Source organism: Corvus cornix, chromosome Z, assembly GCF_000738735.6.
Source record: "Corvus cornix cornix isolate S_Up_H32 chromosome Z, ASM73873v5, whole genome shotgun sequence".
Lineage (NCBI taxonomy): Eukaryota > Metazoa > Chordata > Aves > Passeriformes > Corvidae > Corvus > Corvus cornix.
The window spans coordinates 19,605,594-19,628,325 of record NC_046357.1 but is presented as its reverse complement, the minus strand read 5'-3'; the positions used below and the strand labels follow the sequence as shown (position 1 = coordinate 19,628,325).

At 35.9% G+C, this 22,732-nt stretch overlaps 1 protein-coding gene across 2 annotated transcripts in view; it reads right to left on the bottom strand.

The window, feature by feature from the left end:
• PIK3C3 (phosphatidylinositol 3-kinase catalytic subunit type 3) overlaps positions 1 to 22,732 on the bottom strand; it is a 67,206-nt gene that overhangs the window by 19,294 nt on the left and 25,180 nt on the right. For both annotated transcript variants that reach the window (XM_039566585.1, XM_039566584.1), the window contains exons 14-22: positions 21,128 to 21,233; positions 20,132 to 20,248; positions 18,470 to 18,601; positions 16,278 to 16,406; positions 15,876 to 15,945; positions 15,233 to 15,297; positions 12,871 to 12,955; positions 11,693 to 11,767; positions 3,650 to 3,818 (exon numbers count right to left, since the gene is read on the bottom strand). In XM_039566585.1, coding sequence (XP_039422519.1) covers positions 3,650 to 3,818; positions 11,693 to 11,767; positions 12,871 to 12,955; positions 15,233 to 15,297; positions 15,876 to 15,945; positions 16,278 to 16,406; positions 18,470 to 18,601; positions 20,132 to 20,248; positions 21,128 to 21,233 — 948 coding nt within the window. The remainder of the gene's footprint in view (positions 1 to 3,649; positions 3,819 to 11,692; positions 11,768 to 12,870; positions 12,956 to 15,232; positions 15,298 to 15,875; positions 15,946 to 16,277; positions 16,407 to 18,469; positions 18,602 to 20,131; positions 20,249 to 21,127; positions 21,234 to 22,732) is intronic.

Here is a 22,732-nt window from a genome sequence, read left to right as displayed (position 1 = left end):
TGAGGTTCACAGCTGGGGAACTGACAGGCCAAACTCATCTAAGAGGAGAGATTTTGCTGAATCACCTGAGTTAGGAGTCTGACTTGTAAAAAGCAAACACCTTTGTCAAGCGGGGGATATCACTCATCTTTGACATCTATGTTACAAAGGCCTGTGGAGTGGCTGACATCCATCCACGTCCAGAACAAACTCTGAACCAGGTTTTTCTAGTTTTGAGGAGGTTTAATTAAGTACCTACACCCAAACCTAAATCCTTCTCACATAATTCTTTGCTTTCCTCAAACTCAGTACAAATTAACTCACAAAATAAATGAGGATTCAGCTGCACTGAAGGTTGATTAACTTCTGGTTTGAACACGAGGTACTGTTAAAGAAATTCAACAAAAAACCTACTTCTACCTAGAAGAGGTCTCATATATCAAATAGAAACCCACATCAGACAAAAGGTCAAATTCTCATTGCTATGTTTTCTGAGAACAGCAACTTTTGTTTTCAAGGAGTTAGTATCTCAAATACCTGCTTGATCCTCAGCATTCTTTTATTTATTTTTTTCAATACTTACCAGCCCTTTGCATACAGATGTCCTAAACCAATCAAATATTTAGGCTGTTGACTTTGCAACACTCTACCAAATTTGAAGCTACAAACATCCACTGAAAAGACAAGGACAGGAATGTATACAGTTATCTGCAGTGCCAAACTAAGGCCCTGCTTATCTGGTCTAACTGAAAAATTCCTAAGTTTAAAATGCCTTAAGGATATTACTTTTCTTTCAGTGGAACATGGGATCCTCCACGACTCATTTTTCTTTTCAAGAGCATGTATACTCCCTAATCATTGTCATGGCACTGTTAGCTATAATAAATGACATTTATTCTTCCCAAAGTACTTTCTTGCAGTCCAAACTCAGTGAATATGGACCTGATCCCACTCAGCTTCACTTCTGCTCTTCCCTCTTCACCATCTAATCCCAACTTTTAGAAGACTATCCAGACCCTACACTGCCTAGCTACAACCCTTCCAAAGGAACAGCACTTCCAAAGGAACAGCACAGCTTTCCACTTGTTGCCTACAGCGTTTCCATTCAGATCTGGACAGCACCCTCAATCCACTAAATTGAGAACAGACTGGGGAAGAACTCTGCTCCAGCCAGCTGGACAACCCCATCCACACAGAGAAAAAAATCTCAGCCCAAACTACTACTTCTGTCCCTAGTTACCTCCTACTCCTTTGCCCTTACCTATGCCCACTAACTCACACTGAACAGCAAACTTCTCACAGGACTAATGCAGGGGAACCCTTGGAAGGAATTCGGAGGGAACAAAACAATCTAGAGCCTCACTCTGGAAAAAACACTCTGAAATGCTGTGACAGGATTCTTTGCTGCAACAGATTACCCAGAGAGGGTGTAGAGATTCCCCTCAATGGAGGTATTCCAGAACCTTCTGAACATAACCCTGTGCCATGGGCTCTGGAATGACCCTGCTAAAGCAGGGAGGAAGGACAGATGACCCATTTTGTGATTCTGTGGAACCTGATAAAGATGTGTAAGCAGTGAATTGTTGGTGGAAATGAAATGCTGACATGCAGCTGGATTTAAATATCTTTAAACAGGCTCAACAATTATAACGAAAGCATAAAAGCCTGCCGTAGCCCACGTGAAGATACAAGTCCTCCTGACAGCCACAATTTGCCCTGAAACACATTCAGAATGCAGCACCTGCTCCTTCACTACAGCACTGCTGACAAATGCACACAACTGATTACTGTTGCTCAGAAAAGTAGAAAGCATCTCCCTAGCCCCTACTCACCAAGAAAATCCCCCAAACTAACTAAAAAACATACAATAATGATCATATGCCAAACTGCTTACAACCAGAAACAACGAACAAAACTATTCTTTCACTTGTAACTTTAAAATTCCTTACATTTTTTTTTCACTATGGAACATCCATTCCACCAGGAATCCTGATACAACAAGATACAGTACTTGAAATAGGTAGAGAACCGGTTATTCCCCATGGAAATAAAGAACTAAAATAAAGCACAGTCTGATGGAGATGACAGCGTTTGCTATCAGAAGTTATGATTTCACACTACTTGGCCAGAAAATGCGTCTGTGAGTGGGTTTCTGTCAACATGCAGAACTGTTAGAACTAAAGTGTTCCACATCCAATTATTCTTTTTTTCAACAAGTATTCTTAATTATTTTTAGTTCTATCTGCTTAAAGTAATAGTTACAGTAATTTTAATATTATCATACATTATCTTTGTTGAAAGCCTTAAGGATATGAATTCAGAAACATTTAAAAATATTTTCCTATTAAAGTGAACAAATACTGGAGATGCTAAAATTACAACTACAATTCCAGACATTAAAAATGAAACCATCTTGATTTACAGTTTAGTTGTATACCCAAATTACCACTATACTACACAGTTAATGACGATCTTTGTAGCAAATCATTACATAAATTAATTCAATGAATAATCTTTCACTGACACAACAGACATTTCCACTGAAACAGCTAGGTTTAAACAATAAAAACAACTCAAGTATATGACAAATAAGAAATACAGCATTAAAAAACAGCTTTAAGCAAAGTTCAGAAGTTGGATTGTTCTCTGAAGCCACAAATATTGCTTTCTGATAACATGACACGGTTTTTTCAAACTGTTGAATGGCTTTTTAACTCATTAATAATGTCAGTTTCTAGACCAACTCCTTAGTCTTCCTCCTCTTATCAAGTGGAGAACTACATGCAGCATTTTATTTTGTATCAGTGGCTGCTTTTCATTTTACATATACTTTTCACATAACTTACCATATTTCCAAATTCTTACACATATTCAAAGGTTTACATTAGGTGATCTATGATCTTAAAGTGAAAATCTTTCCTCTTCATTGAAGACACGCTAAATGAAATGCCTGGACAGACCAGGAGTGCTTACCTGTGTTCTGTTCAAACAGAACAGGTATGAGCTACTTGGCTTAGAAAGTAGATGGGTAAGTAATACAGTCACTGCCAAAGAATGAAGCAGATTCCAAATTTAAAAGAGATCTGAGACCTACCAATCTGTTGATCCACAGACACAGAGTCTAAAGAGTTTTTAGCTGCCACAATTCTGGGTATTTAAAGAAATTTCTAACATGCTGGATTGTCACTACAAGTTGCTAATTTTTGTCCCACAGGAGCTGAACTGAACTAAGCATATGTGTGTGTCATCTCCAAGCCAAAGAATTTGATCATCACTGATTTGAACCGGAGGAGAATAGAGCAGCAAATAAGTAATGATTTAAATTAAAATGACAGTTCCTTCATCATCAATAATCACAGAATAAGAAGCTTAAGGGCAAAAACATACCCAAAAATAAATATAATTTAATATTCCACGTGAGTTATGAAATGAAGCTATTTAAGCTATTAAACAAGCAAAACTGGGAGCTTTAACTTGAGCAATTACATTCACTGTCCACATTACACCAACACTGTGATGTTTTCTTTCCTTTGTTTCATACAAATTCTTGTGTTCATGTTTAAACAAACTTTGAATTTTCAACAGAAACATTTCAGCAATTCATTTACTCATCTCCTCTCCTGCTTTAGAGTGGCTCTAATGAGTTTTGGCACAAACCCAGTGCTGTTACCTGCGGAGGTGGAGAAAGGCTGTGTAGCACTGCTTACGGAACTCCTGGTACTGCTCACTCTGGGTGCCTCCCATGCCTTCCACCATCTCCTTGTTCAGCTTCATCGGGGGAGGAAGGGGCTTGGGGTCCCGGCCCAAAATATAACCAAAGTCAATGTGAAACAGTTTACCTGTAGAAGATGGAAAGGCAAACTCTGAACATAATATCAGTTCTTGATGCAAAACTTAGAAAAATAAAATCATTAAGAAGATAGTAAGCAGCTCCCAGGAAGTTTTCTGTAAGGTTTATAACAGTAAATATTTTATATTCAGCTGTTAACTTGAAATGATGGTTTTAAAGAAGTAAAGTTGATTTCAAATTCATTAAGAGTACTAACAAGATCTGTTTTCCTGCTTTTTTGATTTTTATACATGTTGAGTATATTCACAAAGACTGAACCAATACTGAAACTGGTCAGTAGATATTTAAATGCACAGTTTACATAATAGATACTACTAATTCTTTGCACATTCTTTAGAATTTGTTAGCAAATTTAAATATTAATACTTAAAGCAATGCAACGTGTGTTTCCCATTTAGTTGCTGTGGTATGAAATACGGTAAATTTAACATACAACTAATGTAACAAAGAGAAAGTAAGACTCATAATCCTATGAACAATCTTTCGAAGAACTGAACAACAAAAGACTTCAGTGCTATTTCAAAAGTCTTTTGAGTTGTTCAAGTAGGGTCAAAAATGATCAGAAGTTTTGAAATACACTTAAGAAACATCACTACGACTCCAAATTTGAAACTGGCTCTCAAATCCACCAAAAAGTTTGTCATAGCCTTTTCAGTACTAAAATGAATTGCATCAATCACTGCCTTTCCCTTCTCAGTTCAACTGACTGCATTTAAAACACTTCTGCAGCATTAACTTGACAAAAACTTGTATATGCCTCCTGTCTTCAAATGCACAAGGCAACTGCCCTTCCTATCAAGAGCCTGCTGTGCTGCTCACCATAATGCTCATACATTTACTGGGGAAAATTCAGAGTGCTCTCTTTCAATATTACTCAACAATGCATGAGATGTTATCAGTGGCAAGATGAATAACTGAACTTCTCTTAGTAAACTTCAGTTTATGAGCAACTTCAAAAAACGTAAAATATTTGGATTAAATATTTTATAAATACAGAAAAATCATGTTAATAGAAATAAAAGTAGAACAATTCATAATTCTTAGGTGGCCACTTTCTTAGGAACAGTCTTGACTCAGTTAAGTGGAAAATATTCTCCATGTGAAGCAAAAAAAAAAATCTTTGAAAGTGTTCTACAAATGTATTTTCAGTTTGGAATGTGTAATTTAAACAATGACTTGGGCCACACCAGAACTACATTACAAAAAGATGGTGAGACTTCAGATATGCATGCAGATAAAAGATAGAAGATCTTTTAAACAAGAAGGCAGAAAGTTATTAGCATGATTGTTATCTAGACAAACACAGACAGCAGAGAAGATACAGTCTTGTTTCAGAATTGTGCAACTGAACAGCATCACAGACAGGGGTGTATTTGCTATGGGTTATTTTAACCTGCAGCATTTGTATTCATTCTGAGATTTTCATAAGATTAGGTTATTATTGGTGCTCTTGGAAAAAAATGGAGCAGTCATATTTTTCAGTTAAACACCCCTCTGACTCTTTCATTGAATAATAATGTAGTATGAATAGAAAAGGCTGCTTGAGATCTGTCATAAGCACTCTTCTTCAATCCAAGAAACGAATTCCACAACAGTCCAATTTCAGAGAGAGATCACAAGGATCCTGAACAAGAGGCAAAGTATTTGCTGATTGATAAATGCCACAACCATTACATTTTGCATAACTAACTGCTATAAAAAAGGCACCTTCCTTCAATACATTTCTTCTGGGCTGGTAGAGGAGACTCTTTTAGAGCTCATTTTTGTACACCAACTTTTTGAAGCAACCACATATAGAACCCTTCCATCATTAAGCTAGAAAAAATCTTTAACTAAAAAGTTTTGGGGACCTGCTTTCTGTTCAGTTATTCAAACCTGCCACCTTGAAGAGTCAAGGGACAACATTTTGAATAAAACAGTAACTCTTATAGCAGTAAATATTTTTTTTTTCAGTTTTCTTTGGAGATAGGGAATAAAAGATGATAATTAATAATTTACATTGGTAACAAAGACATCTAAAACATTCAAAAATATTTCAACAATTGAGTGATAGACACTTAGAAAGAGAGATGAGGCCAACCTGCATTAACATTATAGCTTTCCTAGCTGTACTTCAAAATTCAGCTGATTTTTAGGCTGACTCAAAAGCTATGTACAAGCTCATATTTAAATAAATATATATAAAACATTTAAAACCTGTGTACTAAACACAAACTTGACTAATTTTAATCCAGCTCCTGCAAGATCAATTAAGCCAGCACACCATGTTACAGAACAGGGACAAAAGGCTCTCCCTGGTGCCTGTCAAAAGCTGCTACACCAGGAGCAGCCCGAGGGAGCACTGCAGGTCTAGAGATTTCGACAGAGAAACCTGACTCATGTTACCCTCGAGGACTTAACAGCTGAAAAGTAAAAAACAAGCCTGCTTTGGACAAATTAAATTGGCTAGTTCATTAGGAAAATTAGGTGATGCTTATATTCTTATTTATGTTAATAAATAATAAATTTATCAAGTTAACAAACTCAATGATTATAATTTTTTTAATACTAAGATAAAAAGCTTGCAAGTATATGAAGTGATCATCTCAAGTACCATTTCTATCAGGATGTAACACTGAATATTCCACTTTCATTATATTAATGAATGTGACAATTTTTACCGAGCATAAAACCAATTGCAAGAATAAGGGGACCTCTGGAGGACACCTGGCCCAGCCTCCTGGTTGAGCAGAGACACTCAGGTGCCTTAGCCAGGGCCATGTCCAGACAGTTCCTGAGTATCCCCAGGGACAGCCTCTCTACAACCTGTATCAGTTACCTCCCTGTGAGTAACAGGTCATACTCATATAATGGTACTTATATACAGTAAACACCTATCCTCCCAGTACTACAGCCTTCATGTGAACTTGGTGCCACACTACTTTTCCTAAAGGCTTTGAACTACTGTGTTTTACAAAGCAATTACATGTCCTGCCTTCAGTAACAGTGTAAGTGTCATAACACACACACTTCTATCTCTTAGACCATCACGTTTTACCATGACCAAACTTCTTCAGATTTATTAAATCTTACTTTAAAGGGTTCCTAATCTTCAGACATTCCTATAAATTACAGACAAAACTGGACCTCTGCTTTGATTTAATACTGCTAAATGACTGCTAAATCATAAAGGTGAGGGGTTTTTTTGTTTCAGTCATGATTTAAACTAAAACCAGGAGTTACTTAAGGCAACAGGTGAAACAGATCTCATCTTTTAAAACACTGCACTAGAAATCATCCTGCACTCTCCATTTATTTTACTGTAGAAAAAGCAAGACACAAGGCATTTACTGACTTTAAGAGAATGAGAAGCTTCCAGGACTAAACAGCATGGACATATAAAATCATTTAAATCAAAATCTAAAAGCTGATACTGTTGGGTACTTTTGAGCTTTTTTTTTTTTAAATTATTTTATTCTATGAGTTTGACTACCCTTTTCCACTCACCACCTGGTTTTCTAACATAGGGAATAAAGAGGACAGGCCACTGGTTACTTCAAGGAAATGGCACGAAACATGGAAGTTACTCTGACTACCAGTCAGGGCATCAGGGATTTCAAAGTCCATCTGACTTCCTTTCAGCCTTGAGAGTGATCTTTGATTAAGTGAACCATGGACCTGTAAAGACTAAAAATTGATACCTGGTGCTTGCAACAGCCAGTAACACCTGTCTGCATGTGGAGAGGGTGATTTGTCCATCACTTTCACTGTTAATACCTAGATTTTAATACAGGAGAAACTTCCTATAGAGCAGCACAGCAATTGTTTCATTTTGCTAGGAAAAACTACTGAAAACCAGACAGAACTCTGAAAACCTTAAACAAAATGCAGATAACAAAGCAAATTAGATGCAATTACTGAAATAAAGTAATTCTGGTGGCAGTTGTCTCTTAACAGTAAAAAAGCAAATTATTTCAAACTACTGTGTTCCCATTGTTAGGGAAGAACAAAAAAAAACCCCAACAAACTGAAACACAAAACCCTCCAGAATTTCACTATTTTTTCTGTAACCCTCAAGCACCACTATTATTTTAACTTGGCCTATATAAAAAATGTACAGTTTAGTGATTATTTTAACTGAATTCCTATTTTAAATTTGAAGCAATAGGATAAAAACTCCTCTGATGAAAACGACTGGATGGACGGGGTGTTTTTCTGGCTTTCCCAGGAAATTCTGATGCTACTGTCAAAATTTCTCTTTTGCTAACAGAGCATTGGCATGATGAAAAAATCAGAATGCCTAATTTATTGTGATAATTTTCATCAGCAGCATCTTACAACTTTTCCAAGAGTACACAACAATGAAAGTAATGTGAATTTTTAAGAACTTATTCAGGATAGAGGTTTCAAAGTCAGTATGCAGCAACAGATGGACGTAAAGTTTATCACTGTCACCCATGTAACTGGTAAGAGCCCAGCTTGTCTTAAGCATTACATATAACCCACGTCTCTTCCCCAAGCTGTCCATTCTCAAAATGCCTTCCATTCAGGCATATTATAAGAAAAAAATAAGTCTGATATATATGTTCCTAGATGACAAATGCTGTTCAAGCTACCTGGAAGAGAAAGTGTTTTAGCAGATCAAAAGCTAAAAGGTTATGTTCTTCTTGCAATAAGCACCATAGAAAATGGAATTCCAGAGAGAAATCTGAAGGACAAAAGTATGCATTAGTTTTCATTTTTTTAAAAATAAGGATGTCCCTCTATCAAGACCAGTAACATATAAAAAAATCTCTAAAAATTGTATTTTACATACTACAGTATTTTGTAACATTAATAAATATATTTAACAATGTACTTGTCTAAGTACTGATACAGAGTGAATGTTTGAATCCTACAGGTTTTCCATTTCTACCATCTTCAGACCTGCTCTGGGATAGATTTTTTTGACTGAAAAACAGGAAGTACAAACACATGGTGTCATTTTATATATGAATCTGTTCAGGTCCTTGCTGTTTTACCTGACAACGCTCTCTAAGCAAGACTGAAGAATAAATGTGGTGTCAACTGGTGTACTTCACACTGAAGAAAAACCACACTTCTACCTCTAAGGATTAGAAGACAGCCCAGTTCTTTCATCTATTTTACACGATGCCAAAAGCAAATGTGGTTTTCAAGTTCTGAGCACCCAGTCTTTGACCTGCTCTTAAATATCAATAACCTCATTTTATCCATGTAGCAATTTTCCCTCCTGGTACAGAGCAATTTCAAGTGTACAGCTCAGATCAAAACCCCTGTACTTTGGGAACTCGTACTGGGAACTTGAATTTTCATGCAGGTGACCAAAGGTTACTGAAAGATAAGCTGGCCATCACTAGGGTGAGAGTAAGCATACAAAGTCACTGCTACTCAAGAAACCCATTTGAATGTCTAGGATATCCTAAAATATCTACACATAGCCTGGACCTTTGTGAAAACTTATGGACCTTTCCATGTTTATAAAGCAAGTTGAGATTATTAAGATACTCTAATGGGACAGGAGACTTCACTTATCTATGAAAGTTGAAATACTTTCTAACTCTACTTACGACTGTACTAACTGCCTTGCATTTACAAAAGGCTTAGCAGATATGAAGACATCCGTATCTGGGTATTTTGTTAGTACCTAGACGCTGACTCTACAATCAAATCAGAGAACATAAGAACTGTAGAACAAAGTGTTTTCAGGGGAAGGCATGGCATAATTGCAATATACTAGCCCTGTGGATATTCCATGGAAGTTAACTGAACATGCTATACCTCGTATATCACAATCCAGTTTCACAACCAGCGAGATCTTCCTTCCACGGCAAGTAAAGGAACATTAGCTGTTAAACCAGATGCCAGCTTCAATAAATAAATCAGTCTGTAATCCTAAAAGGAGGCACTGATGTTGCCTAAACCTGGGCACAGAGCTGAAAAATAGTGTCTTGCTATTTACAAGTCACAGTAGTATCTGCTACAGATTTGGAAACAAGATTTTAAAACACAGAGCAATTGATAATGCATTTTGTCTCCAGAAGTCGAATGTTCAAAGTTTGCAGAGAAAATAAATATCCCTATCATGCAATACTTACTATGTAATGTGACCTTTAGGTTACCAGCCAAAGCACATTTATGAAACTGATACAAGTATTTTCTGTAATTTTTAACATTACTGACAGATAAGGATGTTTTGACTGAAGGTTCCCCACATCTCTTTCCAAACACACTTTTACAGCTGTCCTTGAAGTATAATGACACAGCACTTAAAAACCTGAAAATCTAGATGTCTTGTTTAAGACTACTACTACAAAAAAAGTCACTCGATTTCTAGAACTATAGGCATAAAAGAGTAATGAAAGACAGCAGAAATTATTTAATTAGATAACTGACATCTCATGCAAAAAAATTTCTAATGTGTAGGAAAAGATTTGTTTCTATGAACTTCAGTATCCATTGCTTAATATTTAAATTATACTGTATCTAGTATAAGCACAGACATCTGTATGTTACGAGGTGATGCACCAATTCTGTTGGAAGGAGTCTTAAGAGATGTGGCTACATTCACCGAACTGAAATGTTGAGCCAAATAAAATGTAATCATATACAAGAAATATGTGAACCCACAGGTGGTACCCAGCACTCTTTAGCCTACTGGAAACCTTCAATTCATTAAATAAGTATCATCAAGAAAGCATGTATATAGAGACATATAATTTTGAAGGAGGTACTTGGAGCATGATTCTTTAAGAATGAAATTAGCTTTTTCCAACTTAAGGCTAAAGGATTCTCAGTAGCAAGAAGCAAGCCTTGGTAGCAAGTCTTTGTTGTACTTGGAACATAGGGAACATTACAATTTCTCTTGATAGCTCACGACAGCTCTCTGTTTGTGACAGAGCACAGGTTTTCAGACTTGGAATGTACCATGGATCTGCACTGCCCTCTGCTGTACTCCCCAAATTCTTCCAGCAAAGCAACTGCGCTGTACTTCTTAACACAGACAGGTAAGACGCACTTTACCCCAAATCAAAACACTAAGCTATTACTCTCGGCACGCAAGCAGAGCCTGCTATGAAAAGATTTATATTCACCACCACAGATAAATGAGACCTCTCAAGACAGATCTTTAAATGACTGTTTCTACATTTTCAAACAGCTAAGGTAAAACAATCATGCTTTAGTTGTTCCCCCATGAGCTTAGAGCAAGACCTTTTACCCTCATCACGGCCAGTTGTTAATCTTTTGCTCTTTCAGACAGACTATCATGGTGAAAAGCAGTATATGCTTCAGCTTTACCTGTAACTAACAAACATTCCATGTGGATGGTCTCTTTTTCCAAATAACATTTTTTATTTAAATGTTTCTCATTCAATAAATGTTTCGCTTCATAATAAACACTTAACCACAACTCTTAATTCTCCACCACTATGTAATGAAGGTATTCAAGCAATCAGAACTCCTAGGGAAGCGGTAGTTCAAAAGTAAGCAAGCAAGTAAAAATAAGCCGAACAAAAATTCAAAGACATTCCCCTATAAGAATTGTTATTTGTCAAAACTTTGTGAAGCTCATGCAGCTACACATGAACTCATTTTCAATGAAAACACTTGAAATTCCCTCTATCCCAAAACAGTGATTATAATAGTTGAAGTAGCTTTATTTTCACATCCTTCATTTCCTCTAGTTAAGAAATCATCTTCTTCTTACACACTGGAGCAAATATTACCTTAAATGAGACAATATAACTTACATTTTAAAATATAATCTAGTCTGCAGTACTCAGTGGGTTATATTCACAAGGAAAATGCAACACATTAGAAATTAAACAACTGTGGATATAAAATTATACTGCTAAAAAGAATTACCTGTTTTTGTTAGCAACAGATTATCCAGATGTCTATCTCCAACTCCAAGGATGTAAGTAATCACACAATAACCAGCTGTAACAAGTAAATTGTAAACATCAGTATAAGTACCTTTCTTGGAGAGCAACAAGTTCCACACAATTAACAGCAGCATATTACATTATCTTAGCTCTAGTTTACTAGCAATAAATATACCACAGAGACTTGGGGCAGGAGTGGTGCTGGTGAAGAATAATCAAGATTATCAGCACTATGAAGAATATTTGAAGTAATAAAACTCTGAAACTTATTCTGTACTGCCTAGATTTTAATTTCTTACTATACAATTACCTAATTACTTACTATACAATTACTTACTATACAATTACATACCTAACCCTAAAAGACTAAATTCTTTCAATATTGGGATTAAGGTACTTCAAACAAAGGTGAAATATTCTGAGCAAAGTGAATGTATATGTTCTGAACTGAAGATATTTTAAGGCCACTGTAAACAGGCAACAGGCATTGATATGAGCCTGGATAAACATGTCAGCAGCATTCACAAGATCAGCAGTGACAAAGAGCAAACTGTTTTAATTGTTGCTTTTACCCACTAACCAGAAGAGTTTGAAGCAGCTCTGAAGAGTGCACCATCAGAAAGAGAAAGGCAAAGGAAAAGATATTGTGGAGTCACACCTGAATAATCTTTTTTTTTTTTTTGTTAGAATGGAAGTCTTTTTTAATTTTATAGACAGCAAATGTGGTATTTTAACATGGCCATCAGTATACTGAACATGAACTACACTACCATTTTTCCTTGTCATACAAATGTAACCACAGCCCCCAAAACACCTTATATTTTCAAAACCAATTAGAATTTTGATACAGATGATTTATCATTATCTAAATGCTTAACATGTCCCTGCATTCTGAAGACCCCAACTCACAATGCAGAGTGGGCAGAGGTAAGATTATTGCTAGAAGCAGAGAGTATTTAACTCATACTCTCCTTCAAGAACCACAAAGAGCAGGCTTGTGTGTAACATGCCAGGCTCAAAATTATTCTTTTCACAGGACTTCTGACAGCAAGCACATGCACAGCGCCCTGTCTGCAGTCACCTAAACTGAAATATCTTAACACCTCATCCACCTCAGACTTCACCTAAGAAGTTACCAGCTGTTAGACTGTAACTCACCACAGCTCTTAACATACGTGTCCATCACTTCTGCGCTGATTCCATGAGGGCCAGTCTCACTAGGGGCATGCTTCCTGAAGAAGTTCTGGAGAGAATGCCATGAAGATATTTATTTATTCCATTAGTTACTTCATACACACATGATATGAAACTGGGTCTTTAGAAAAAAACAATACTTAAATCAAGACCACACATGGCCCTTATTACAATCTGTTAAACTAACAACCACCCCCAAAACACCTAGCAAAATCTAATTTAGTATCACTTTATTTATATTCTGTCTCAATCATCACATTCTTATACTTGACACAGAAATTGAAAAGCAGTTTCCTTTAGTAAGTGTTTCAGAAAATTAACAGTGAACTGAAAAGTAACTGATCAGTAACTATGAGTGACAATACTTCCAAAGCAAACTGTTTAGGTCGTATCAACAAAAACTAAAACAGGATTAACAGTCCTGCTTTATAACTACATTTGGGCAACATGCTCTTACAGGGTTTATCATCCTTATATATCTCCCTATTCCTCAATAAAACCAACTGCTGCTACTGAGTTTAGAAAGAAAATAAGCCTAAGTCATCAAATGGAAAACTCAAATTTCCTGTGAAATGTGGACAGGGCAAAACAATCCTCCCATCAGCTGTAAGAAAACTCTTAACCTTCTTGATTAAAAGAAAACTCAATTATATCCAAGCCTAAGCAAAGTTTCTTCCAGTAAGCAAAATCTAAGGAAGCACTCTAAGAGGAACATGGTAGTCCCCTGAATGGTATGTGACTAAAATCATAATGAAAAATTAAGACAATTATGTCTATGAACTTCTAAAACATGAACTTTAATTTTAAGGTTGTTGATAAAAGGTAAGTAACATTGAAACATCAAAACACCTTTTCTTTCCTGCAGGTGTGCGTTTTACCAGGCAGTACTGGACTAATTGCTTTAAATCTTTTAGTAATTAATATTTATATACAGTGATCATCTTTACTAGAACAGCTGTGAAATCCAAAATGAACATTCATAAAGAGTGAACCAAACTTCCACAATACCTAAAAATGTTCATTTACTTTTCATTTCCTTGGCCTACAATGCCCAGCTATATTAATCATGCCCCAGCACAGGAAATCTCATTCTTTTGGCACATTACTTAGATTAATAATTCTTCACAGGAATATTGCTCCTTATGTCAGCACAGCAACTGAAACAATAGGGTACCTATTTCCAGTCATAATATGATGCCTTAAGTAATTGAAAAATAACAGTTTCACAGGCATTTCTAAACATACTATTTTATAAAAACATGTAATGGACTGAATCATGAATAGTACACTTCCAAGATTACAAAGGATTGTCAAGAAAGCACTTTACTATCTGTGAGATTATTGACTGCGCAGATGTACCTTATCACAACCTCTGTGGAATCGAAAGATAGAAAAACAACTTAAGCAACTTGATGCTGGTCATTGACCAGTGATAAGCATTACTGTGGTAAGTGTTTGGTAAGCTTATTTGTTAAGAAAATGATAATGAAAAATGATAAACAATTTAAATCTTCATATTTTTAACAGATATAGTTCACAGGAGCTGCAGCTAGTTTGCTTTGGCTCACAGTTACTGAGCTACAAATACAAACTTCAGTACCATCCACAAAAAAGAAAAAAATTACCATGAAAAATCAAATCCAAATAAATATACTCTATTTTCATTAAAAAACCTATCAGCTACTCACCTCATATAGCAATTTGGTATGTTTTTATCCAGCTGTGTGCTGGATATGTTTGGTATGTTTTACCTAGCTTGTGTGCTGTGCTTGAAACCAGTAAGTTTTGTGTGCTACTATTTAGTTATGTGTCTCCACCCAACTCCATGAGAATTAAGAAAATCTGCTAACAAAACCAAGTTACAGCACCTATACATCCACTTTTGCAGGAAAACAAGCTTCAGAAATTATATTAATGAATTATTTAGTTGTTTCATCCAAAAAATTAAAAAATTAATCAAAATTAATTTTGACAATGTCAAAAGTAATGAATGAAAGACAAACATTCTGAAAACATGCAGAAAAACGTGTCAGGTGTATTCCACTCATCATTACGACAACGCTGGGATTTCAATATCATAACTAAACTCCATTGTAATTTATTTAAATAGTGCTACTTTTAGAACATGAGACACTCAAGTGAGCATTTATGTACACCCTTTTAAAGTTAAACATCTGCTGTAATAACCCCAAATGTTTCCAGCTGTAATATGTCTTCTAACAGACCAAAGAATCACCTGAGAGACTGAAAGAATTTTGCACAAGATCTAAGCCTTCAGCTCACACTGTTTGATCAGAAGACAATTTACAACTCCCCCATCACCTACCTGTATAGTTTCCTCAGTAGCAAGAACTTCTGCAACTGGTACTGACGGAATAAACTGCATGAAACCTGTGACAGAAAACAGCCAACTTTCAAGCTACTCTGTAATACATGTTTATGAATGGACAGAACTAATACACAGTCATTCCACTGCTTCTCATAGGCAAAAAACCTCACTTTTTTCCCATGTTCCAATCTCCTGCTTTCAGTATTTTTAAAACAACTTGTCATTAACACCAAATTAACTTGCAAAAGGCGTGTTGTTACAAATTTTCAGGATAAGAGACGATTAAAGTAAATTGAAGGCTTTCCTAAATATTTATCCAGAATGTATCCAAAAGCAGCTAAGTTTGATTTTCTTTTTCTCCTCCATTTCATGCAAAGATCTCTAAATAAGAGTGTTAAGTTATTTGTTCATGATCACACAGAAAGCCAGCAGCAAAGATTGATAACTACATTGTCACATACTCCTAAAATCCAGACCAGGCTCCTTTTATGAAAATGTTTGAGTCACCTATGGAATAGGTGTGGTGCCTCAGACTGTTTACTTCCATGGCTTACACTGTAACAAGAGTTTTTACACACTAAGAACACAGGGAAGATATTCTTCTCCATACTGTATTTCTAGGAAATAAACGTATTCATACCATGTTTCGTACTAGTTGCCAGCACTTTATAGGGCGTCAACTTCAAATCCAGATTCTCTTTCCTTAACAGCTGGAAAAAAGCAATATACAAAGGCGAAGATGAATTCAACAGAAAGGCAGATTCTATTACTAAAAGGATGTGTACAGGACATTGATCTCCACTGTTATTCACTGAAACTGATAATGAGTGAAAGCCTGTTTGGCAATTCTTTTTTTTTTTTTTTTTCCTTAATCTACACAGGGTAATTGTATGTCTATAAAGAAAAGAAAAAAGCCACCAAGATCTGAGAACTCTGGAACATATTAGCAATATAAGCTGCATTAACACAGTTTAACAGTCTTGCTTTTGACAAGGAAAATCAAGAAAACAGGACGACAAAGATGTCAACTGATAAATCTCACCTTATCCATGAGTGAAATAATTTGAAGAATAAGTTGATCTTGACGTAAATCATCACCATGCTTAAAAATTACAGGATATTTGCCTCCATCTTCTGTCTTGAAGAACAACTGAGCAGGCATTAAGGCACTCTGGAAAAAGAAATATTCTACTAAGCTGGTTCACAGCAGTGCTCATATTAACACATTGCTACAATGGAGCTCAGAAATGCAAGTATTTGCATTGTATTTGTGCTGCCTCAGCTGTTAAGGGAGTACCATTTCCACTCACCAAAAGTGTAACTGTATTTTAAAAAGAAAAATACCTTAATGCTTTTGTTCCTTTTTTATCAAGGATACATTCTCCCCTCCTGCACCACCACAGTAGCAGAAGAGGAAAGGACAGAAGTATTCATTTTTTTTTCTGCGTGCATGTAATTACAATCAACAAAGAAGTACCATGCAAAAGGTCACAACAAAACAAATTTAAACTGATCAGATCAAAAAGAGACACAGTTATAGGATAAGGAAGAAAGAACTCCTAGGGGCAAGTCATCTTAAACAATTAATTGCTTCCTTAATCTATGTAGCAAAAGAAAAAATGGCTTTTTACCTTATTGTTTGAGAAAGCCCATTTAATTGTTTGCAATTTTTCTGCATAAAATGGGTCAAAGGGGATCAATTACCTACATGAATGATACAATCTATTGCAACTGACCCAGTCACTTCCCTCCAAAGCAAACCAAACAAAAATAATTGAGGATACAGAGTTTAATATTGAGCAGTTGGATTAGATTTTCATACCGGTATTCCAAAATTATTACATTCCATAATTAAAGGCAAAATTATTCTTTACATAGTCCTACAAAAGCTAATGTGATGTCCAAGAGCACCAAAAATTAATAATTCTTCCCTTTTTAAGTCTGTTTGGTTTTTATGCCATAGGCTAGAATGAGATATTAAATGGAACTATGTGAGCTTTCAGAATCAGGAGAAGAAAAAAATCTGATTTTGAAACAAATTACTTCTCACGTTTTTGGTCCTACATTTTTTGCATAGTTACAGAAGACCAATATGTAAAAGACTGCCTTGAATTTGTCCTGAGGAACTTCAGCTATTATTATTGATAGGAAACATTCAGTTGCTGTTCCAGCAATCTTTTTGTCCACATTCTTTCCCCAGCTCTTAAATCATACTCGCACAAAACGATGACTCGAGTTTGCAAAAGTTTGCTTTCCTGACAAAACCATTTCAATGTTGCCTCCAACCAAAGGTGCAAGAGCATGCAACTGCAGAAGCCTATCCTTCAAATGGACTATAACTTGGTATAGAGAGATGCAAGCTAAAACTGGTAGAAAACTATGCAAAAAAGATTCACCTCTGATTTTAAGTAAACTCAAATTATAACACAGTCAAATTATAATAAGCAGCCTTATGAAGCTACTGCACATAATAAACTCAGGACCTATCAGAGATGACAGATTAACACTGGCTGTCACAGCAGCCTGTATGAATTTTTTAGCTGGCGAAGTCCTCCTGGATGTAGGATTGACTGGTACGGCAAATTTTGGTCATCTTAAAATTAGACTGCAGTCACCTACAGGAACTGAACACAAAGTTATAAAAAGGTCCAACACCACTAAGCATAGCTAATAACTTACACTGCAAACATTAACTTACATTTCAAGCAGTAAAATAAACAAAATAACCACAGCCCTTTCAACACTACATCAGCTGTTTTATGGTCACAAGCAGCTGCTACAGTTTGGTTTAAGGATTTACCAATCATGGGGCCACAGGATTTACCTGTCAACTCACTGCAACTGCATAAAATGGACCACCTTAGTGCTTTCCACTCTCTATGAACTTAAGCTTTATTTAGCAATGGAACAGACCCACAGATCTAAATGAGACACAGCACACCTGCCTTGATTTGCATGATTTTGATCTTAAAGCGGTACTCCTGTTGAACACAGGAACAAAATTCAGGGAAATTCTGAACTTCATAATCTGTATCACTCTTATAAAAGCTGCTTTAAAGTTAAAAACTTTAAACTGAAAAACAAAATAAGGAGTTGTTTAACCACTTTAAGAGCATGCTACAGTTGCATTTTGCCTTGACTATTTCTGTCCCTTTAAATATTTCAACTGATGTTTCTATGCTCAGTGCTCACAAGATTTGTTTGTATTTCAGCTATTCAGAAGATCTCATTTACCTTGAAGAGTGTAGCTTTTTCAGGGATTATTCCTTTAATTTTCACCTGAGGTTCCAGAGGAAGTGGAATAAGTTCCATATCTGCTAAATTCATCTTTTCATTATCAGCTAACAGTGCCTGAAGCCTCTCATTCTACAAGAATGAAAATTTGTTTAAGAAAAAAACCCACAAAACATAAAATACATATTAGGTATATATAAAGTCCATAAACAAAGGATGCATTACTAACAAATATTCAATTCTTTATATGCACAAAGAATCAAGGTTTCACTCATAAAATCCAGGAAAATAAAAACTCTCTACTTTTAGTAATACCAATAAGAAAGGAGATATTCCATGTAGTGTTTGTACAGTCAAGAAATTTTCTAAGTTCCAGATATAATAGTATGAGAAAAATTAATTTCTAAATTGCCTGCACAAACCACAGGATGATTTGTTTTCCATACCAAAATTAAATGTTAGTTATGCTTCAGCAATTGATTCAAGTCGAACTCAGAAACTTTATATCCCTCGATTCCACCAAGGAATTCCCTACCACCAAGGAACCAAACAGCCAATAGCCTGCACTAATCTGATTTCCAGGCTTGCTCTACATTCCTACATCTGTAGTTACCAGAAACACAACACTCATCAATTTTTGAGTGCTTTACACTTGGTGCCCTACATAGTAAAGGTTGAATACATGAACATCTCTAGCCTTTTCCTTTACTGAATATAACAGACACAAACAGACACCAAGAGGCCCACAACTGTTAGGAATACTTCTAGTGGTTAATTGTTGCTAGCTAGGTTGCAGTCTGAAAGTAAAAGCCAAGTGTTTCTTAGTTCTACAGAAATTTCCTAAAAGAATATAAGCTGAACACTACCAATGTATTGCACAAGCAGAAAATAGAATCTTACAAATTGGAAAGTCCTCCTCCTCTTTTAGCCTTTGTTACTGATACACAAAACAAGTTGTCTCACTTTTGTTAATAAGTGTTTTATTTTTCTATATAAATACACCCCATACATTTAAAGAAATCATCACGCTGAAACATCCATGTTTAAAAATACTGATGTGTGTCAAAGGAAAAGGTAATATATACACAAACAGAAATTCCTCTGACATTTCCATTTCCTTCCCATACCCGCCTGTCAGGTTCACTCAAAACACTTCAGCTAAGAAGGACAAAGTTTCTTCAAATGTATGTGTAATAGAAAGTCTTTTCCTCAAGACCCAATAGAAAGCAGAGTTCTGATAAATACCTTATAGAAGAACAGTTTTGTTGCTCTTGGAACAAACAAAACCTTGCTGCTAACTGATTTTCACTATCTATCCTGGCATATTACACACATTACAATAACCTGATACTTTCCCATGTCCCCCACAACATGTTCAGTTATATCATCAACTATTTAATTATTTGCATATCTTTCTTTTGCCAAAATATCCCAAGAGTGTTCTCAAGGGCCTCTTCTGTTTTCTATCTTCAAACTTTCAAAACACATTGGAACTTTGAACTACGAAAAACTTTCCAAAGTTTGCTTACAGTTAACCAAAATTAGTACAGAATGATGGACATCTGTTATAAATCTCAGCGCTAAGGAACTTTAATGAAAGGCTAACATTCCTACCCATTTTCAAATTCAAGCCACAGACAGGCTTTCCAATCCTTTAGTTACCTTTTTCTTACGATTCCCACTTTCACGCTGCACTGCCTTCATTACATGAACCAAGCGATCTACAAATGTCTGCTGGGCTGCCAACAGCGAGCGCATAACTCTGACAGACTTATCACCCTAAGAGAATGAAAAGAAACAAAATTAGTTCCTTGTTCCATAATTATTTTATCTAGAAATCATTCCTTTTTTCTTAGACCTTTGGGCTTTTAAGAGATTAAGTGAATAATGATCAATTTCCTGTCAATTCAAAAGGTATTTTCTGTAAAACACAATCACAGTCACTGTAGATGGCAATCAATTATCTGACCTAACAGTGCACTTCAATTTGCTTCAACAATTTCAGTAGTGAACAGTCATGCATGACAAAACTACTCACACAGCCAAAGTAAGTTAGTAAGGATAAGTATGAAACATTCTTATGAAGCGTAGATTCAAGTAACTCCCCTAAAATTGGAAATAGTAACACTAAGTGTGAGAGAGATGAAAATCAGGGAAGACTGCATATCTGCTACAAAGTAAAACTTCCAATTCACACACGTTTTTCCAGCTTTGTTTTCGCTTTTTTTCCCCGCTCCTCCAGCACCCTCTGCTGCCGACACACAGAACAGCAATTGATGTTTCAGAGTTCCCGATCGGCCTCTCCACTCACACTTCAAGGACAAGAGTTTCCAACAGATAAATAGTAAACAAACCACAATGACTACACAAGGCTTTTAGAAGGTTTTAGATCCAATGTAAGGCAGAGGGTTTTAGAACCAGTACGTTACTAACAGGAACAAGCAAAAGAGAAGAAAAGAGTTCTCAAATTTGTTCTTTTCCTTTTTGGGAGTTTCTTCAGCTTACTACAAATTCAAAATTCAAGCAGAAGTGGAAGCTTTTATTATGGCGTGTGACATACATACACAAAAAAACCCAACTCATCCTCTTAGACACCTTCACCTTTTAAATGAAGTACTATCCCAGGCCATTACATACTTCCTTACACAGAAGCGTTACCTTCAGCAAAGCCTGACTGAACCTTCTCATCACGTTTAAGTACATTTCATGAGTCTTTGGGTCCCTCTGCTGAGTATCTTGGTCTTCACACTCCACTATTACATACCTGCAGCATAAAAACAACCCAATTTATACCATACTCTTGGAGCTACACAATTTGAGTGAAACACAGTAGCCCTGTATTATAGACCTGATAAAAATTAAGACAATCTTTGAATGAGATCTTTAGCTCAAGTAACAGCTGCACTCTTCCAAACTGCACAGCCCCAAATTCCATTTGGATCAGGAGAGTCTATAAAAGTTTCTGCGGTTTTTCACTTACAGTAAAGTGTCATCACTCAAAGATGACATGCCTGAAGTCCAAATCTTATGAACACTCCAGACAAGAAGTACAACTGAGCATGTTTTCCACTGTGATACCACCTGTACATAATGTAGTGGCTGCAAACTTGCTATTCAAGAGTACCTGCAATACAAGGAGAATCTCACCCCACCTGCTCCCTGTTTTACCATTAGAAACAGTGGAAGGAGAGGTATTGTTCCTAAAGCAGCTCCACAGAGTCTACATGCCAGTTTCCATTATTAAAATTATGAATCAGATACAAAACTTAATAGTACAATCTGGAACACTTATACTGAAAATTTATTTTGATGTTAAGCAGTCATTTGGAATGCTTTTGTGTAAATTTCTACTTGCAGCACTGACAAGAAAAAAGTAGCTATGTATTGTAGGTCGTCTTTCTGTTGGCCAATGTATCTCCTAATACTACCCAGCAAAAACATGCAATAAACATATAATAAAGTAAAAACATATAATAAACACTGTTAAAAAAATGAGGAAATTAGCATTTTAGTCAATTTTCAAACACTGCATTTGGATTCAAAAGTGACTAATTCAGGACATTCTCTTGGACGTTAACACTGTCATCAAGAATTACACCTTCCTTATGTACTTGTGCAGAATCTCTTTGTGACAGAGTAACTGTGAGACAAGACTAGAGGTCTGTCATGTGCAGCTGATCAGATTTGAGTAGTCTTATTTATAAATGCACAATATATTACATCCACTAAAATAAGGCAAATGTAACTTATTCCATGTGTATAACCAATGAAATCTGTAACTAAAGATTCCTTCTAGGGCTTTGCTAATGCACTGTTATAAACTGTTCCCTCACCAATACGTGTATAAAAGTCTGTATTTTACAAAGTCTGTGCATCTAAACTTCAAGGAAAAGGGGAAGTAATGAATTGAAACGTGCCATTTTAATCTTCATTTTTTAAAAAGCCCTGGACAGTTTCTCAAAGCTATCCTGAAACAAGGAGTTAAGAGTAATGCTTCATACTTGGGTAGGTGTCAGAAAAAGCAGTAGCACTGACTTCTGAGGCCACTGTTAAAGGACAGGATAGCTTTACAATGACAAGTGACTGAACACAAGGTTTCATTTTCAAGGGTTATTGTACTTTTTCCATTGATTATTTCAGGTGCATGCTGTGTCTGGATAGTTGAAACATACAATTGATCAGCAGCCATGAGGATTTATGGCTGCGTCACCTTAAACAGTGGCTGCAACATCTGTATTTTGTCACTGAGAAATTGAGATGTCT